Below are 19,685 nucleotides of genomic sequence, written 5' to 3'. Positions count from 1 at the left end.
GTAACAATGACAGTCCTCATTCTCCTGATCCTGAAAGAGCCCCCAGTATGCCATCAGGCTACACTAGCATACAACACAGATGAATGGAGATGTTACTGGCACCCGTTCGAGCAAATCGATGAACAATGGGATTACAAGGATACAGTGACCACAGATGTGAAATGAGCACTGCTTTTCATATCCGTAAAACTGCAACTGTGAATTTCTGACTGTAGAACTCTGATTTGAATAGGGATCCTGAAACTTATATTGACATTAGTGTATTTTTTAAAAAATCAAAGAGAGGCAGGGGAGACAGCTCAAAGGGGTGGAGTCCATATATGTCAACCCTAGAAGCCAAGAGCACACAGGTGAGCCTACTAGCCTGCATGCTGCAGGGAGCCCAAGGGCTTGCCCCTTCATCACTGGGCCAGAGCATTGAACCCTCAACCTGCAACAGTGGGCGTAAGCCCAGCCTCTGGGGACTGCTGGGAAGGGCCCTATGGAAGAGCAATAGAAAGACACATATCTTCTCTTGCTTTCTCAGCTATTTCTGGTTTAAGGTTTCAAAGAAATGCCATACAGGTTGCAGGCATTGGTGAAAGAATATATTACAGGGCTGGAGAAATAATTTAAAGGGGTTCAGGCACTTTTCTTGCCGTTTTGATCCACAGGACCTGAGCACAGAGCCAGGGTTAAGGCCTAAGCACAGTCAGTGTGGCCCAAAATCACCCCGCCATGCAATATACATACTTACATACATACATATGTATATATAATATATATATCAAAATATATATATATCAAAAAATATATATAGACCCCTTATAGTCTAGCCCACTGATGTGCCTAAAGCAGCACACATGTGTTTGGTTTTCACATACTTGCTTGTATTCTCTGATACACATTCTCTGTCCCTCTCGGAGAGCCCGGCAAATTACCAAGAGTATCCCGCCCGCACGGAAGAGCCTGGCAAGCTCCTTGTGGTGTATTTCATATGTCAAATACAGTAACAATAACAGGTCTCATTCCCTTGACCCTAAAAGAGCCTCCAATTGTTGGGGAAGATGAGTAAGAAGAGGCTGCTAAAATCTCAGGCTGGGACAAATGGAGACGGTACTGGTGCCCGATCAAGCAAATCGATTTGCTTGATCGGACACCAGTAAGGTCTCCATTGTGAGACTTGTTGTTACTGCTTTTATTTTTTTTTTGGCATATGGAATATGCCACAGGTAGCTTGACAGGCTCTGTCATGTGGGTGAAATACTCTTGGTAGCTTGTCAGGCTCTCTGAGAGGGGCAGAGGAATTGAACGTGGGTCGGCCGTATGCAAGGTGAACGCCCTACCCACTGTGTTATCACTCCAGCCCATATATAAATATACTGTGTATATATATCTAAACACATAATGTAAGGTAATATGTATATAATATAGATAGTCTAAGGACTGGAGCGATAGCACAGTGGGTAGGGTGTTTGCTTTGCACACGGCCAATCCAGGTTCGATTCCTCCATCCCTCTCAGAGAGTCTGGCAAGCTAGGAGAGTATTCTGCCCGCATGGCAGAGCCTGGCAAGCTACCTGGTGTATTTGATATGCCAAAATCAGTAACAACAAGTCTCACAATGGAAACATTCCTGGTGCCCACTAGAGCAAATTGATGAACAACGGGATGACAGTGCTAGAGTGCAAGTACAAAAAACTTTAAAAATTTTTTAGAAAAATTAGTCTTCATGTTTGTTAATGTGGGTGTGTCTTTGAGATGGAAAAGATATCAGCAAATCCATTAAAATCCTATTAAGCATACTCAAGTTAAACTATTATTTATTAAAAAGAGACAATTCTTTTTCTGAGAATTCTGGATACAAATTAGCCAAAAGATGTGCCACTTCTCAGAAGTGAATTCTGCTTTATTAGCAATCATGCTTAAAGAAGTAGCTGAGTATTTGGATATTTTTGTTTGTTTCCTTGTTTGTGTGTGTGTGTGTGTGTGTGTGTGTGTGGCTGAAGGTTAAACCTAGACCCTCCACATATGCAAGGTAAGTGGAGTATTTGTTCTTGACAGGTATCTTAACCTAAATATCTGCCCAGATGATGATGATGCAAAAACTGTCTGGGAAAGGGAGAAACTAAAAGGTTTAACCATTTAAAAGATGGACTGCGAGGCCATTAAACAGTCTTACTCTACATCATACACAAAAAGAAACCCATTGTTTCTCTAAAATTAATTCCCACATTTTTATTAGAAAGAGGTCCTCAGAGAAGTACTGCTGTAGAATTTCTATGCCACTATTTCTATGCCTCTCCTATACTATCGTTCAATCAAAATTACTTCTCTGGCAATTTAAGAACGTACATTTCCATAAAGCACACAGTTCCTTAATTTCATATCAAACTTCTCTGCTGAGAGATTGCCTCTTACGGTTAAAGCAGTCTGCAATTCTGTAGAATAATAAGCACTTTCAAAATTACTGCCATGCCCATCTCCTGCACTTAAAGGGCTTTGGATATGCCCCAAGGTGTTCCTTTGCTCCTAATGGAGAACTTTCAATTGCTGAAGCTTGAGACTATCTAAATCTTCTTTCATTAAACTTCAACTAAGATAGTAGAAAGTGATTAAAGTGATTCAGCAGGCAGGGCCTACGAGAATTTGAAAATCTGCCTGATTGAAGTCTCTCATTAGCAGAAAGCTACACACCTAAAATCCTTCTAGAAATCCTGAAATGTGCCACTGAAAAAAGTATTATTTCTTTCAATATTTCAAATAAACTATTTTAAAATTATAGGAGCAAAACAAAGACATGATTAGAATCATATTAACCAACTGATTACCATTTTATCCCAAACTCACCTCTCCCTCGGAACAGCAAACCAGTACTCTGGCTGTTTTCTCCGTTTGCCATATTGTTGGACCATGGCTGCAGAGTGAGTAGCAAAGGATTTTCTCATTGGTTTTCCCACTTTAATGCACAGAAACATGGGTGGAGTTTTGCTTTTCTCTTCTTTGGAAGGAAGTATATCTGAATCACATATGAAAAAAAATGTCCTCAATATCAACAAAAACAGTGAATTAAAAACCTTAGAGTATCCAATCCCTGCTTAGTGATGAAGAAGTCAAATCATGGCGGAAATATCATACATCACCACATTTGGACCCACTGAAGTCTTTGCCCCCTCGTGAGCACTTTAAAAGGCAAACATTTGCTGTTTCAGGTTGGTATACATCACATGAGTTGCTATGTAATGAACACACTAACAAACAGTGAGGCTGCAGACAATTCAAGAGAATGTGTGTAATCAAATGGCAAGGAGGACCCAGTCAGCCATGGAGTATTTCAGTATAGAACTGAAGCTATCTTCAGAAAAATTTTAAATTCCTTTATATTTAGAAATTTAAGGTGAAAAAAAAGGAAAGTTATTTTTGTTTTAAAAGGTTTCAAGTAACTTTTTATTTTTGAGTGAGCCCTGGGCGTGCTTGAAGAACCATACGCAGTGCTAGGGATCAAACCAGGATCGGACATATGCAAGGTAAGTCCCTTAACGTCTACACTATCTTTTTGGTCTTCAAAACTACTTTTGAAATAGAAATCAATGCTAGAGATCAAATTACAAAGAAGATAATATATTGCTAATTTACCCCCAGTTTTTACTGTTTCAAGGAAGATATGCTTTGTTAGAACACATGATTCTCAAATAATCATGCCATTTTGCTCTAGTATGCCAGTTTGCTTTAGAATATCCAGTATACACAGAAAGACAGTAAATGATGGCTTACCTTCAATAGGTACCTGGATTCTCTTTAGTAGCCATAACTGAATTTCTGATTTATTGTCCGCTTGCAGGCCTTGGCTGCTGCTATCCAGAGTAGAGTCCAAAGAGGAGGGTTCCAGAGAATCTTTATTCATGCTTTCTTCTGTAGAGGAATCTAATTGCAGTGGAAAGGATTCTCTTTCCTTCTCCCAGGTTTTCCTTAGCTCTTTATTGCCTTCAGTTATGGGATCACTTGCCTGGGAGAAAGACCGGCTAAGGGTGATGTCTATTCCCATTGGCTCAAGCCTTTTGTCATCACTTAATTCTGTCTTCTCTAAGTTCTCACATGACCGTGAACTTTCTTTGTTCTTATTAAGGTAATATTCTATGAGCTTAACTTTATCTAGGTCTTCATGGATATTCAGTGTGTTTTCAACCTGGCTTTCTGGGGAGCTGGACTGTTTGTCCATCTCTGGCATTGTATCTTGTTTCTCACTGGCTTCTAAATCAAGGTTTCCCTTTACTTCAGCATCACTCTCCAGTCCTGAGTTCAGGGATGACTGCACCTGCATTTCTGTGGTAGAACTGATTATCTGTGACTTAGCCTCCCTAAGCTCCTGGGCATCAAGATCCAGGCGCTCCTTTGAGGCATCACTTTTGTCCATTCTATCATCAGCTTGAGAAGCAAGTTCTTCCAAGTCTACAAAGTCATCGTCTTCCCCTAGAAGGGAATTTTCTTTGGCTATAGATTCAAGTGCAGAGTGACTGTCAGAAGATTCCTTGCTGCCCTTAGTCACTGTGGTTGTCTCCATAGAGGACTCTGATTTCTTTAGTTTTCCAGACACGGAGCAGCTGTCTGTGGGCTTTGTATGTGTGCATTCACTGGGCTTTTCCAAAGAGGGGGCCGATTTGGAGTCTGAAGTGATGGCTGTGTCCCCATTCTGCTGCCGTTTTCCCTTGTTGAGAGATTTGAACTTACTGAATGGGTTAATATCCTTTTCTGAAGCCAGGTCTTCCCATTCTCCAGGCCTGTACAGAGGACAAAGATCCTGAGGTAGGTCACTGTCAGGGGAAAAATGGTGGTGCACATGGAATGTTAAAAACAAAACCAAAAGCAAAATGGAGGAAAGACAAAACAAAGACAAAATACAACCAAAAACTACAACGTGAATGTACGATAACTTAAATTTCTGTTTAAATGACTGCAGACTGAGATGAAATCAACAAATTGACTTGCAAATGAAACATAAGTCAACTTATAAGGGGTGGCAAAACAAAAAAACCACGAAAGCCGCATATCCTATTGGAAGCACAGAGATGATTTTTCAATGAACATAAAAATGTCATCCATCAGATTAATGATGAAGTCCTTTTGATTTTCATAAAGAAAAGCACAAAGCAGAGAAAATATTTTAGTACTACAAAATTTCAATTTCTTAATACGTGAACTTTTCTTATTTACAAAGTAGTGGAAACCCAATTACATTCATCATGAAAGGCCTATGAACTGAATAGCTATCATTTAATAGCTCTGTAAATTGATGACTGAAGCCTAATTTGGGCTTAGGATTTGATATTTCCCCTAACAAGCATCCTTCTACTCTCAAGGGAGATAAAAGATGAAGCCTCTTTTATGTAGATATATATATATAAATCTTTTTGATCTTTCAACTTAAAATTGTATATAAAAGTAAACAGAATTTGTTATTATAATAGTTAAGATGCTTGACTCCTTTATAACAGTATCATTTTACTTTATGACAATGAACAACTGGTTTATAGTTGAAACTTACCATTCTGGAATACAGATTATTTTTCTCTACTAACAGATGCCTTATTTTCCAGATTGAATTACACAAAAATATTGGTGACCATGTTCAACACTTAAAAAAAAATTTTGGTCGAGGAACATGCTTTTAAAACTGTGACAAAATATGTAAGTAACTCATATTTTACCACTTACCTTAATGTCAATACTGAGTCAAATGCATGTTTAAAATTTTGTATAGAAAAATAAAATTTCAGACTTTAGAAATAATTTTATTTAAAAAATCATATCAGATGATTTTATGACTCTGGTTTTGAAATAATTATGACAATTAACCCATACAAATATTAGGAAGTTATCAAGTCATAAAACTATCTACAACATTATTTTATAAACCACTTGCATAGAACATCTATTCATTCCATTGTACATATGCAAAAACTAAGATGTGACGCTGAGTAGTTCCTGCACATCTTTGAATTCTAAGTGGCCTAGATGAACAAACCCAGGAGTGTGGTTCCAGAACAGATGCTCATATAAGCTGTCTGGTCTGCTGCACTCTCTTCTCAGTCTTTCTCTTGCAACTTTGGGCAGAATTCAGAAACTACTTGCTTGGGGCTGAGCACGGCCAACTGGATCAGATACTAAGGACTGTAAGAGCCCAGGGACACCTGCTGGCCTAACCACCCAGAGCCTTCATGTGTGGGTTAGTTTGTTCTCCGGTTACCTTGCTAAACTTTCTCTGAGTCCCCAAGGGCTACTTTAGTGCCCGAATGTTTGGAACCACTGCTTTATATTGTCTTTTCTATCACAATGGATGCTGGAGAGCATGCTAGTCTACACAGAGAAACATTCATAGACAGCATGATAGTAAGAATCAGATTACAACTGAACTAATTCCTTAAGGTTTCTTTCTTTTTTTTTTTTTTGGTCAATCTGGTTTATTTATTTATTTACTTATTTATTTATTGGTCACTCCTGGCTCTCTGCTCAGGGATTATTCCTGGTGGTAGCACTGTAGCACTGTCATCCGGTTGTTCATCGATTTGCTCGAGTGGGCACCAGTAACGTCTCCATCGTGAGACTTGATGTCACTGTTTTGGCATATTGAATATGCCATGGGGAGCTTGACAGGCTTTTCCATGCAGTCAGGATACTCTCGGTAGCTTTCCGGGCTTTCCAAGAGAGATGGAGGGATTGAATCCGGGTCGGCTGCGTGCAAGGCAAATGCCCTACCCGCTGTGCTATCACTCCAGTCCATTCCTGGTGGTACTAGGATCAAAATGGAAACCTTCATCTCTTTAAAATCGTTGTTTTATTTGTTTTGTTTTTTGCTTTTTGGATCACACCCGGTGATGCACAGGGGTCACTCCTGGCTCTGCACTCAGGAATTACCCCTGGCAGTGCTCCGGGTACCATATGGGATGCTGGGAGTTGAACTAGGGTCGGCTACGTGCAAGGCAAACACCCTACCCACTGTGCTATCACTCCAGCCCCTAGTTGAGTTTTATTTGGCAGGGAGGTGCAGGGGACCTCCCAAGTGGTACTTGAAGGCTCAGGAAACACTCTTGGCAATGCAGCAAACCTCAGCTCAGTGTGAGGGCCTCAGGATGCATCATTGCTTTGGCTCTGGTTTGGGGGTAAGAGAGGCTGGTATGAGGACCGCCCCAGAGGTGCTAAAGGCCTCCAGGACCTCCATTTTACCACTGCCAGTGGCGATTCTCAGAGGTCCATGCAATGCTAGGGATTGAACCAGGGACAGAAACATGCAAGGTCTGTGCCTTAATCCCAGTACTGTTTCTCTAATCCCAATACCTCAACTTTTTTGAGGTAAAAGTAACCAGGATTAAAGCAGTATATATACTTCAGAACCAAAACAAGTCAGTATTAGAGCCTGGCAATAGGAGAAGAGACTTCTGCATTGTCTTGCAATTTCCTCTTCCTAAAGGTTACTAAGGGCAGACAAGAGGCAATTCTAATCTAGAATCTGAATGAAAATGAACCAATCTCGGTTTAACAATTAAAGTAAAAAGAAAAACTCCCCTCATTTCTTACTGGCAATAAGACTAAAAATCTTTCAAAGACTATTTCTTTCACAAATTCACTAAGGACATGCAGTGCTTTTGGAAAGTCCAATTTTTGTTGTTTTTTGGGGGCTACACCTGACAGTGCTCAGAGCTACTCCTGGCTCTGAGTGGCTGGGGGGAGATCCCAGACACCCACACGCAAGGCATGCATTCAGCCCACTGGCTTGCCTCTTCATTCCAATGTTGTTTTCTCTTTGCAGTGCTCGGGATGGAAGGCACATGGTTTTCTACTGAGCTACATCCCTGACCCCCACACATGCCATTTATATGTGCTGGCTTTTTAGTTTTCCTGCTTTCACTTTTGTATTTGATCTTTCCCTCTTATTTATGTTAGCCCTTTCTTCTAGTTTTCTATCTTTTTAAAACGGAATCACCATGAGGTATTTACAGAGCTTTCATGATTGAGTTTCAGTCATACAATGTACCTTTCCCATAACCAATGTGATTTTCTGTCTCTATCCTGTCCTGTCCCCCCATTGTTCATCAATTTGCTTGAGCGGCACCAGTAACGTCTCCATTATGAGACTTGTTACTGTTTTTGGTAACCACAGTAACCCACGAGTCAATCCTCTCTAAGAGGTCTGGAAAATAGGGTAAAGAATCGAACCCAGGTCAGCTGTGTGCAAGGCAAACACCCTACCCGATGTGCTATCGCTGCAGTCATGTGATTTTCTGACTTTTAAAATTCCACCCACAACAGGATTGTTTTCCTCTAGCAAATATCCTCATTTTAAAAAACTTGGACTTTCTTTTCCCCACACCCCCTCATCCCAGGATAAACAAAGAGATGTGTCTTACGAAGGTAGGGCGTCTTTGATCTTCATGTGGGAGATGTCATTGTACAGCGCGATGGAAACCACTTCCTCCATGGGGCAGATGAGGCCGTACTCCTCACACCCATTTTCAATAACCAGGGGATCGGACTTGTGAGGGTCAAACATGATGTTGTTAGGAGTGACAATCATAACCCCTCCAACGACACCCTATGGAGACAGGGAGAAGACAGCATCACCACAGGCAGAAATGCAAGCACCATAGCAGCATCAATACATGTGGCCATTCCATTAACCACAGTAACCCACGAGTCGAGCCCCTCTAAGAGGTCTGGAAAATAGGGTAAAGAAATAAAGAGTTGGGTGCCCTCTGTTAAGATGCAGAAAGCAATGGCTCGGTGCCGCAAGGCTTCGGAAGGGTGCAATCTTGGATTACAAAGTCTGTCTCAGGTTCCCTACTTTCCTGTCTGCAGAATCAGAGGGACTGTCCCCAGCACTCTTCTGGCTGAGCGCTGGGTGGTTTATCATTCATGGGGTAAAAGCTCTCCGTAAGACCAGCAAATATGAGGGGGCTGCTCCCTCTGAGTCAGACAAACAGTCCTGATGTTCTTTCCTAAAATCTTCAGGAAGCCCACATCTAGCAAAACTCATCTAAACCACTAGACCCAAAACTAGTTTAATCATGGGACACAAACCACAACAACTAAACTAAGAACGTGTCTATTAAGGAGATAGGTTGTGGGGTGGGAGGGAAGCTGGGGTCACTGGTGAAAAAAACGTGGACACTGGGGGAGGGATGGGAGTTGGAACCCCATATGCCTGAAACTCTATTGTTGAGAACTTGGCAAATCACAAAGCCTAAATTGAAAAAAAAATCAATGCAAATAGAATTAAAATGGTGCCAGCAATAAAACCTGGGGATTCTTTGGAATCATGCACTAAGTTACAAAAAATTTTTATAGCTAAAAATGAATACAGCTCAGCTATGGACACTAACAGTGAAAAACAATAGCTTGATGAGAACTTAAGTCTAAAATTTGGGTCAGTTTACATTAGAAACCTTGATGGCCTTAGGTGAATTATCTAGCAAGGACACACAAAAAAACTTTCCTTAGGCAAGGAATTTGGCAACATCAGTGAGTTTAGTGAAATCTTTGTGCAAACTCATACTTCAATTACAATTGGATCACGGACTCTTGGTTCCAAATAGTTAAGTGCAGACAATAACCTGCCTCCTTATCATTTGGAATTTGGCAAAAAAAAAAAAATCTCTATGAACACAGGAGTACATTCTCACATCAAAATAAACCCTGTAGAGACTCATAAAAGTTGTATTTTTTTTTCTTTTGGGGTGAAAACACAACAACAAGCAAAAAAAAAAATCCCCTAAAAATATGACAGAACAGACACACTGAATACCACCATCTCCAGTAGCAAACTGAATTATTATTTAAATGTGTGAAATTTGGTGGTAGGCTCTGTATAGAAATTGTACCTTTAATTACCATAGTAGAGTAGTTGAATTTTTTATTTTCTTATTTTACAGACGAGAATATGACAGCCTAGAAAATTATAAATACCTTATGCATGTCTCAGAGCTAGTGGGTGGTAAAATAGGACATAAATTTAACAAGTCTCAATCCAGCATTTGTTGCTACACATGTACTGAACTATCTCCCAAACAATCTATGGGCAAGAACTGAAGGAGAAAAGGCTCACATTTCCACTCAGTGACTACAATTCTTAAGTAAAATGCTGGATATCCATCCAATAAAGGAAAACTAATGGATGTGCTCAGGGCTTACTCCTGGCTTCTTTGGTCAGGGATTATTACTGGCAGTGCTCAGGGGACCATATAGAGTGCTCGGGATTGAATGCTGGGTCAGCAGTGTGCAAGGCAAGCACCCCACCCTCTGTACTATCTCTCTTGTCCAAATCTTTTTGTTGTTGTTGTTCCTGGGCCACATCTTGCTATACTTAAAGCTTACTCCTGGCTCTGTGCTCAGGGATCACTCCTGGCGGACATGGGCAACTATATGGGGTGCCCGGGATCAAACCAGGGTCAGCTCCATGCAAGGCAATCTCTCTACCTGGTGTACTATCTCTCTGACCCAAAGGATTAGCATATTTCAATGTAGACTGCCTTTAGTAGTTTTGTCTAGTTTCTAGCTTGGTTTAGTTTTCCACAGATTTCAAGAGCAGGAAATAAATTACACAACCATGTACCTTTCCATCAGTGAAGTAGCGGCAATTCATTTTTAAAAATTTTACCACGCCTGGCTCATCTTCTTCAGAAGTAGATGATAACACTCTTTCAATGGGTTTTAAGGCCTTTCTTGCTAAGTCAGCATCCTTTAGAAAGCAAAAAAATTCCAAAATAAATATGTATCTTTCCCAAAACAGATAATTAATGCTAATAAAATCAAGTTTCTTTTTTTTTTTTGCTTTTTTTTGGGGTCACACCTGGTGATGCACAGGGGTTACTCCTGGCTCTGCACTCAGGAATCACCACTGGTGGTGCTAGGGGGACCATATGGGATGTTGGGAATCGAACCTGGTCGGCCGCGTGCAAGGCACACACCCTACCCGCTGTGCTATCGCTCCAGCCCCAAAATCAAGTTTCTTCAACAGTAACTTGAATATAAAGAGGCAAATATCCTTTGTCTTTCAAAAAAAAAGAAACCCACAAATATATGATAGAATCCAAATTGAACAAAGGTTAAAAAAACACAGTTTTATGAACTCTGCAAAAACAGGTCTTTAGAAAACATTCCAATAAAAAAATTCCTATTTGACTTACAATTCAAATTCCTTTGTAAAAGGAGGCGCACATTAAGCGGTCAGTCTCATTGGGGGTTTAATATCACACTTTTCACATAAGGCATGTATTCTGTCTTTGAGCCTTAAATGCTCAGAGATCGCTCCTGGCTCTGCACTCAGGAATCACTCCTGATGGGCCCGGGGGACCTTATGGGATGGCGGAGTAAGAAGCCCCATTGTAGGCAAGTGTCTTCTCCAATGAACTGCCTCTCCAGTCCAAACAAGGGGTATTTTGGACAGGATGCAACTTCTCACAGCTAATGATTAATTTACCTAGCCTCAGGCCATTGGTGGGGAAATTCAGATGAAAACTATAAATAATCATATGAAGAATTTTTCATCTCGTAACATTTTTTGACAAATCTGAGTTTCAGTGGATAGAGTGACATACGTACAGGCAGCTTATCATATTCTGCATCTGATGATGAGGGAGAGACAGTAGCACCAGGACTGGATGATAACCTTAAGGTACCGGCAGGAAAATTGGCATCAGGCACAAAAAGAACCTAAGAATGAAAAAAAAAAAAAAAAGAGTGAGCACAAAGAATCAGGGAACCACTTACCTGTGCTGAGGGCAGTTACTCCCTGAAGGCATCATGCTAGATGAATAACTAGGGCCTAAGGCCCAGTGTCAACAACAGCTTTCATGGAACTTGTAAAGAACTGAACACCTTCTTGGTGCAGTCCTAAAACAGCACACAGCAACAAGAAGTTTTGAAGAGCAAAGAGTATAGAACATGCCTATTCTTTTCCTTTCAGTTTCATAATTTTGTTTTAAAACTCTTGAAGCAGTTCCCCAGTAACCTGCTCTGAAAATCACCTTCTCACAGGTGATCACTCTTCCAGCCCCTTTACCCAGACCAGTTCATTTTCTACCTTAAGGTCAAAGCTAAGTCTCAATTTTTCTGGAAACAGAGCAAATAAAACAAGTTTTTATTTTTTTGTTTGTGTGGTTTTTTTAGACTGATGTGCTGCCTACTGCCCTAAGGGGGCTACTTTGGGACTGGAGTGATAGCATAGCAGGTAGGGCGTTTGCCTTGCACACGGCCAACCCAGGTTTGATTACTCCTCCCTCCTGGAGAGCCCAGCAAGCTACCGAGAGTATCCGACTGGCACGGCAGAGCCTGGCAAGCTACCTGTGGTGTATTCGATATGCCGAAAACAGTAACAAGTCTCACGATGGAGACGGTACCGATGCCTGCTCCAGCAAATCGATGAACAACAGGACGACAGTGCTATAGTGGTTTTTTGGAGGGCTAGGGGGAGGGACTCAACTGGCAGTGCTCAAGGTGTATTCCTGGCTCTGTGCTCAGGGCTCACTCCTGCAGGGCTTGGGGACCTAATTCAGGGCAAGGGACTAAATCCATGTCAGCCAAGTGCTATGCACTGTACTATCTCTCTAGCCCCTAAAACTAGTTTTGATTGATCACATCTACTGAGATGACAGAAATTATGAGCTACAGACATAAATTCTATTTAAAAGAATGCAAAAGTCCAGCTACAGTTTCTGAAAGGCCTAATGTTGTCCTTAGTTTGTCAGCAAAACCACAAGCAGAGTCACATGCTAGAACCACAAACCTGCAGTTAACTGGTCAGAAAAGGACCGGACAGCCATAGGCTGGAGGGGGAAAAGCTGAAGTCATTTAACCTAACCCCTAATTTTAGAGATTAGGAAACTGAGCTCCCAAATCAGAAACAATTTGCCAGGTCAAAGAGCTACTACAGGCTAAATAGAAAAAAAGAATCCTTCAGGCTCTCATTTCTAAAGGTATTTTTGCCTTTAGAGTAGAGATATGTCTTTAGGAAAATCTTTATGTCTCCTATAAACTACTAAACCAACATCAGTGTTTTTATATATGGACATAGTAAAAAAGTAAGGATTAACCTGAATAATTTTACAAAGTTCCAATTTTTAGCCTAAATCTAGTAATATATGCCCTGGTTCTTCTCTGCTGTAGGTAGATTATATATAGTATAATCCAAAGTATAAGAAATTCAATATGAGATTGTAAAATATATTAATTTTCTGAGAAGAAATGTATTAGTTTCTTTTTTTTTTTTTGCTTTGTTTTGTTTTGGGCCAGTACCTGGCAATGCTCAGGAGTTACTCCTGGCTCCGTACTAAGGAATTACCCTTGGCTGTGCTTGGCTGACCATACAGGATGCCAAGGACCAGACACAGGTTGGCCACCTGCATGGCAAGCATCCTACTCACTGTACTACAACTCCAGCAATCAAAAAATTGTGTGTTTTTTTTTTAAATGTAACACATATATTTCCTCAATTACCTGCCACTGGCAGTATATGAAGTTTTCCTCTTGATAAAAACATAAATACCAAATGCACAAGGACTATAAAATCTAATCAGTTTATGGCCTATTTATGGCTTCAAGTATTACACTTAACAGAAATGAAAAAAAAAAACCAAGGAGACAGTTTAAGTAATAGAGTGAATGTATAATATATGCAAGGAATATGGCCTCCTTGAACAACACTGAGTAGAGCCCTGATGTGGCCCCTATAAAGTAAATGAATAAATAAAATTTAAAAGAAACTCAAACAACACTATTGCCATTGTTTTAATGAAGCTATACTTAAGCTATGCTTTAAAAGGTAGCAGTATGTATCCTGAAAGAACTAAGTGCAATGAAATATGAGAACATATTGCCATGCAAATGGTACCAAAGACTCCCTTAGTCCTTAGTAAATGTACACTGGCAAAACAGCACAATCTGTGAATTTAACACCATTAATCACAATTCTAGAAAATTGGGGGAAATCTTGTGGCTTTATCTTCAAAGACAGTCCTACTGGATAACTCTGCCTTTGTCTACTTTTGTTAGGCTGTCAAATCTAGACAAAAATAATTTTTTCCAAATAATAGCTATAATGTACCTAAGGACTGAACTAAAGTGAAACTTGCAGGTGTTATCTATATTTTACATAGAATAATATTACACAAATTTAACTTCTCTAATAATATTTAACTTCTCTAAAAATAATGTTACACAAATATAACACCCTAGGAAACATCAACAGTGTAAGTAATAGTTAATAAATGGTACTAATCATTTGAAAAGCATTCATCTCTAAACAGCCCATAAGAATGAGAATATTTTTAATATTCTTGGGTATTAAGAGAGATGTACTGTATTTATCAGTAATGGAATTTTGTGCAGCTGTAAGAAAAGATGAAACTGTACTGTTTGCTGCAACTTGGATGAAAATGGAGGGCGAAATAAGTTAGAGGAAGAATAACAAATATCAGATGATCCTTTATCTGTAGTTCGCAAAGAAACAAAACAAGCTAATAGCTGATGTCAAATGATGACAAACCCTTGGCTTTGGATTACAAAGCTATGATGACCAAGCAATGAAGGAAGAAAGGAAAGCAGAGACCGACTAAAACTGACATAAAGAGAATGGTGGAGGGTATCAGGCATTTGGGTGATACTGGAGGCGCAATGACTTTATACATTAAAATCATAAACCTTAGCACAACAGTAACCATGTTACCTAAATAACACAGGTTTTAAGAACTTTTAAAGGAAAAGATCAAACCAACGTACATTACAATTGATAATTTGTGAAGCTTTAAAAAATAAAAGATAAATAGAAAGTGTCTGAAGTCATATTGAACAGAAAATAATTACCTGGCCGGGAACAATAGTATGCGTGAAAAGTTTATTCAGTTCCACTAATTTATTTGGAGTGATGTTAAACTTCAGTGCTATTGAGTTGAGGGTGTCTTGACTTCCAGCCTAAAATAAAACAATAATATTCAACATATCATGGGTTAAAAAGCACACCATGCTTTTTTTTCCTGATAGACAACAGCAATCTTCTTCAGATGTAAAGGAACAAAAACAAAACTGCACCACTCAGAGATATCACTCTATCACTATCATCCAGTTGTTCATTGATTCACTCAAGCGGGTGCCAGTAACGTCTCCATTCATCCTAGCCCTGAGATTTTAGCAGCCTCTCTTTACTCGTCCTTCCCAATGGTGGGAGGTTCTTTCAAGGTCAGGGAATGAAATCCAATGTTGTTACTGTTTTTGGCATATCAAATATGCCACAGGGAGGTTGCCAGGCCCTGCCGTGCAGGCAGGATACTCTTGGTAGTTCTTCTGAGAGGGAGAACTAGACATTAAGAGGTCACGTGGCTGCATTTGTGGCCATGCGCTTCTGGGAGCTTTGTTTCATAGTCAGATATATAAAAGGAGAAAAAGGGGGATATATTATCAGTTCTTTTGGAGAGGTTCACACCTAGTGGTACTCAGAGCTTACTTCTGGCCCTGTGTTCAGGAATCCTCCTGGCAGGCTTTGAGGACCATATGGTGTGCCAAGATCGAACACGGGTCAGCCACATGCAAGGCAAACTCCCTACCCACTGTACTATTGCTCCAACCCACATTCTCAATTCTTAATAAGATGACATAAAAGCTATGTCTGAAGTGCAATTCATTACTGTTCCTTAATTTCGAGTACCACTGTCCATTAATGAATTTCTAACCTTTGGAATAATTTAGAATTATTCTAAAATAAATTTTGAAATAATGATTAGAATAGAATAGAGGTCTATAAGGTAGAAGATAAAACTGAAAGCAAAAGAAAAAGAGAAAAAGAAAAAAAACATGCCCACAATACCATTTCTGTGAGAAATATTTTCTCTTGCTGACACATTCAGGGCTGGAATGATAGCACAGTGGGTAGGGCATTTGGGCTTACCTGGGTTCGATTCCTCCATCCCTCTCAGAGAGCCCAGCAAGCTACCGAGAGTATCCTGCCCTCACGGCAGAGCCTGGCAAGCTACCCGTGACATATTCGATATACTAAAAACAGTAAATACAGTCTTACAATGGAGACTTTACTGGTGCCCGCTTGAGCAAATTGATGAACAATGGGATGACAATGCTACAATGCCACAGTGCTGACACCTTCTATCTGGATGTCTCTCCTATACTATAGGTTCCTGGTAGGCAATCTATTGGTGGCAATTTCCCCTGGATTCAGTGCCAGAAACATACAAGACACTCAAATATTTGACAAGAAAATACGAAAAACAAGATAGTATGAAAATTTTCAAATGCACTGTCATTTAAAATGCAATTTTCCATGGTCAGCTAGTGTTATTCTCTAAACCTGTGAAAACTATATGTCTCTGATGCATACTTTTATTTCCTTTCATTAAACAAAAATAAAAATATAGAGGGCAATGAGCAGGAGAGGAGCTCCTAGATACAAAGTTTCATCCAGAAAAAAGTCTCCTCCCTCATGGTCAAGTCACTAGCCCCGAAGGACTCCCTGGTCAGGGTCACCAGATGGAACTGGCTAGGAGGAGGTCAGTAGTGAAGATCATTGAGAAGTTCCCATAAACAGCCCTGGGTAAAGGACTGTCTCTCTAAGTGGAACTGGTTTGACCGGGTAAGCCTTGAATTAGGTGGAGACAGGAGGTAGTAACAGGAGGATGAGGACTAGGGAAAGGGCAGACACATAGAATTAAGCTCATATTACCCTCAGTATCAAAATCCCACAACATGAGAAAGCGCAGGCTCATTAACTATACTGAAATACTTAGAACAACTTAAAGATACACAAACTTAGAGTAATCAGGGACCAGAGAGCGTATAAGTGGGCATGGCATTTGCCTTGCATGTGGCTAACCTGGGTTTGACCCCCAGCACCCGGTATGATCCCCAGAGCACTGCCAGGAGTGACCCTGAGGGTATAGCCACGAATATACCCTGAGCACTGCCAGATGTGGCCAAAATATCCCCCAAACAAAGCATTGATAAATTATACCTGTACCTTTAAGCTCTGCAAAATTATCCCTACAAAACTAAGAGTTAATTTATTTTATTACAGTTTAAAATATATATTCCCAATAATAGATATTGATATCACTGTATCACTGTCACTGTCATCCCATTGCTCATAGATTTGCTCGAGCGAGCACCAGTAACATCTCCACTGGGAAACTTGTTTTTACTGTTTTTGGCATATCGAGTATGCCAAGGGTAGCTTGCCAGGCTCTACCATGTGGGCGGGATACTCTCGGTAGCTTGCCTGAGAGGGACGGAGGAATCGAACCAGTCCAGATATTGACATAATCAATAAAATCCAAGGGTCTGGGGCTGGAGCAATAGCATAGCAAGTAGGGCATTTGTCTTGCACGCAACCGACTCAGGTTCGATTCCCAACATCCCATATGGTTCCCCCGAACACCACCAGGAGTAATTCCTGAGTGCAAAGCCAGGAGTAACCCCTGTGCATCACTGGGTGTGACCCAAAAAGAAAAAAGTACAGGGGCTTCCAGGATTGGGAAACAGCACGAGACACAGACTGAGAACACAGACTACAATCAGATTGCTGGATCTGAATTCCAAACCTACCACTTGCTACCTCCATTCCCCCGGCCCATTTCTTCAACTTCTCTCAGTTTATTTGGGAGGGCTCAGGAATCTTACTGCCGGTTACCTCTGTGGCCTTAGAATTAAAGTGGCTATAAATGATCAATCATTTAATCCCACACTTTTTTGGGTGCTGACTTTGAGATATGCAGTAAGGAACAGTGTTGGATGTTTTGGGAATCAACATGCTATAGACAGTAGCAAAGTAAGATCACCAGCCCATAGGCTCTCTGGAAAGGAACAGGTTTGCAAGCCACAGAAAGATGCCTAGAGACGTTCACAGAGCTCTAAGCATGAAATGCCTGGGTCAAGACTCTTTGATGTAATTCTGCAGAGGCCTGACTAGATGCACTGCAAAAGAAATACCAATAAGCACGGGTCTTGTTACATGCTTTATAAAGAGAATGGCATGGCCTATAGATAACAGAAAAATAAATACACATTAAGAAATCACAGACAACTGCTATAGAACCTAATTTCTTCTTACAAGTCAGAATACTCCTCAACTTTGCTATCTCAGAGTGAATTAAAATGTGTCTGTAATTGAGTATTCCCTTCTCCCAAGTCTAAGGTAAGTGAGATCTAGTCCTGTCCTCCAGGAGTTCAGGGGACAGGGAGATGAGCACACACCACAGAAGGCAGAGGGGCAGTAAGGGATGCATGCACAGTATTACTCAGCTACAGATGGGACAGTAACAGAGGTCTGAACCCTGCAAGCACCAGAAATGCAATGGTGACCACAAAGTGGTCCAGATATATGAACTTAGGGCAAATAGCTATTAAAAAATTATACCGATAATCATATTAAAAAGATAATTTGTGAAGGAACATGAGTGATTATAGGAGCAAGTGAAATGAAAGAAGCTGGCCTAGACTTGCTAGATGGACACAGAAGGTGAGGATGTGGATGGTGAAGAATGGGAAGCTGTCAAGGGTAAATGGAGCGATGATGGAGCCACTGCTTCTTGAAAAAGGACAAAGCATGGCGGTGGTGGATATGCAGAACAGACAACTAGGTAAATGATTCTGAACTCTTTAAAGGTGTCTGGGAAGGATATCTAAAACAGTTGCTGCTGACAAAAGGTAAAGCAAGTCCTGGTTTTATTAGAGATTATTTCCCAGGGAGAAAATACGGAGAGAAGAACAATGACTTAAATAAAATAGAACCTTCATTAGTTAATGCAGAGGTAGAACTTTTTCTCTGACAAGGGACATTTGGATATTTGACATTTCAATAACTTCATCATTCAAGGAACCATACAACACAGGCAGAATGGCCACTGGCAACCAACCAGAAGCATACATATGCATGTATCCTGACATATACCAGGACAAGACATAATGATTTTGCATGCTTAATACAGCCACAAGGCCAAATATTCCCCACTCCTAATTTAATGGGCATGCATGAAGTTTGCAGCTAAATGAAGGAAAATTATGTTAATCTGGAAGTATTGACAAACATTCCTACCATCCCATTTATACTCACAGTATATTCCATTGTACCATGGGGCTTCTGCACCACCATCTTCTTCTCTTTCTTATCTTGCGTTTTGTTTTGATTGTTATCTGAAGAAAAACAGGCAATAAATAATTTCATATTCAGTAACTGTGTTGATTTTAGAAATTGATTAGCAGTCTATAGAGTAATATGCAAAATGACAAAGAAATGTTAATGGGCAAGGGCACAAATTCCCCATACTCATAAAAACATACTATTTGTCAATGGACACTAAGTGATTAATGTGGACCAAGTGAATGTTACAGAGAACAAGAATGCCATGTCTTACAGTTATAAAAATAGTTTCAGTGAGAATATGCAATAATGAAGAATAAGACTAATGTAATCATAAATGATGCATAATGTAAATCAGTATGTCTTTTCAAAAAGTGATTTGTCAAAATGGAACAGCCATCACAAACTTGTTCACTTTGACTCAGTAATCATTCCTTTGGAGTCCACTAAGAAAAAAATTCAAGAAAAGGAAACTCTGATATGTCACAACATATAGTACTGCAAAATTATATATATATATGTAAGACTACAGGGGTTGAGCTATATACATAACAAATGTTATTTATATAATAAATGTTAGT

At 40.1% G+C, this 19,685-nt stretch overlaps 1 protein-coding gene across 4 annotated transcripts in view; it reads right to left on the bottom strand.

Moving 5' to 3' along the window:
• The window catches only part of NCOA7 (nuclear receptor coactivator 7), a 175,377-nt gene that overhangs the window by 52,216 nt on the left and 103,476 nt on the right, over positions 1-19,685 (bottom strand). For all 4 annotated transcript variants that reach the window (XM_055134537.1, XM_055134535.1, XM_055134538.1 and 1 more), the window contains 7 exons: positions 19,078-19,157; positions 14,829-14,936; positions 11,571-11,681; positions 10,582-10,707; positions 8,381-8,565; positions 3,753-4,756; positions 2,829-2,997 (listed from right to left, as the gene is read on the bottom strand). In XM_055134537.1, coding sequence (XP_054990512.1) covers positions 2,829-2,997; positions 3,753-4,756; positions 8,381-8,565; positions 10,582-10,707; positions 11,571-11,681; positions 14,829-14,936; positions 19,078-19,157 — 1,783 coding nt within the window. The remainder of the gene's footprint in view (positions 1-2,828; positions 2,998-3,752; positions 4,757-8,380; positions 8,566-10,581; positions 10,708-11,570; positions 11,682-14,828; positions 14,937-19,077; positions 19,158-19,685) is intronic.

The sequence above is a fragment of the Sorex araneus genome, chromosome 4 (assembly GCF_027595985.1).
Source record: "Sorex araneus isolate mSorAra2 chromosome 4, mSorAra2.pri, whole genome shotgun sequence".
NCBI classification, from domain to species: Eukaryota; Metazoa; Chordata; class Mammalia; order Eulipotyphla; family Soricidae; genus Sorex; species Sorex araneus.
This window is presented reverse-complemented; position numbering and strand designations above follow the sequence as displayed.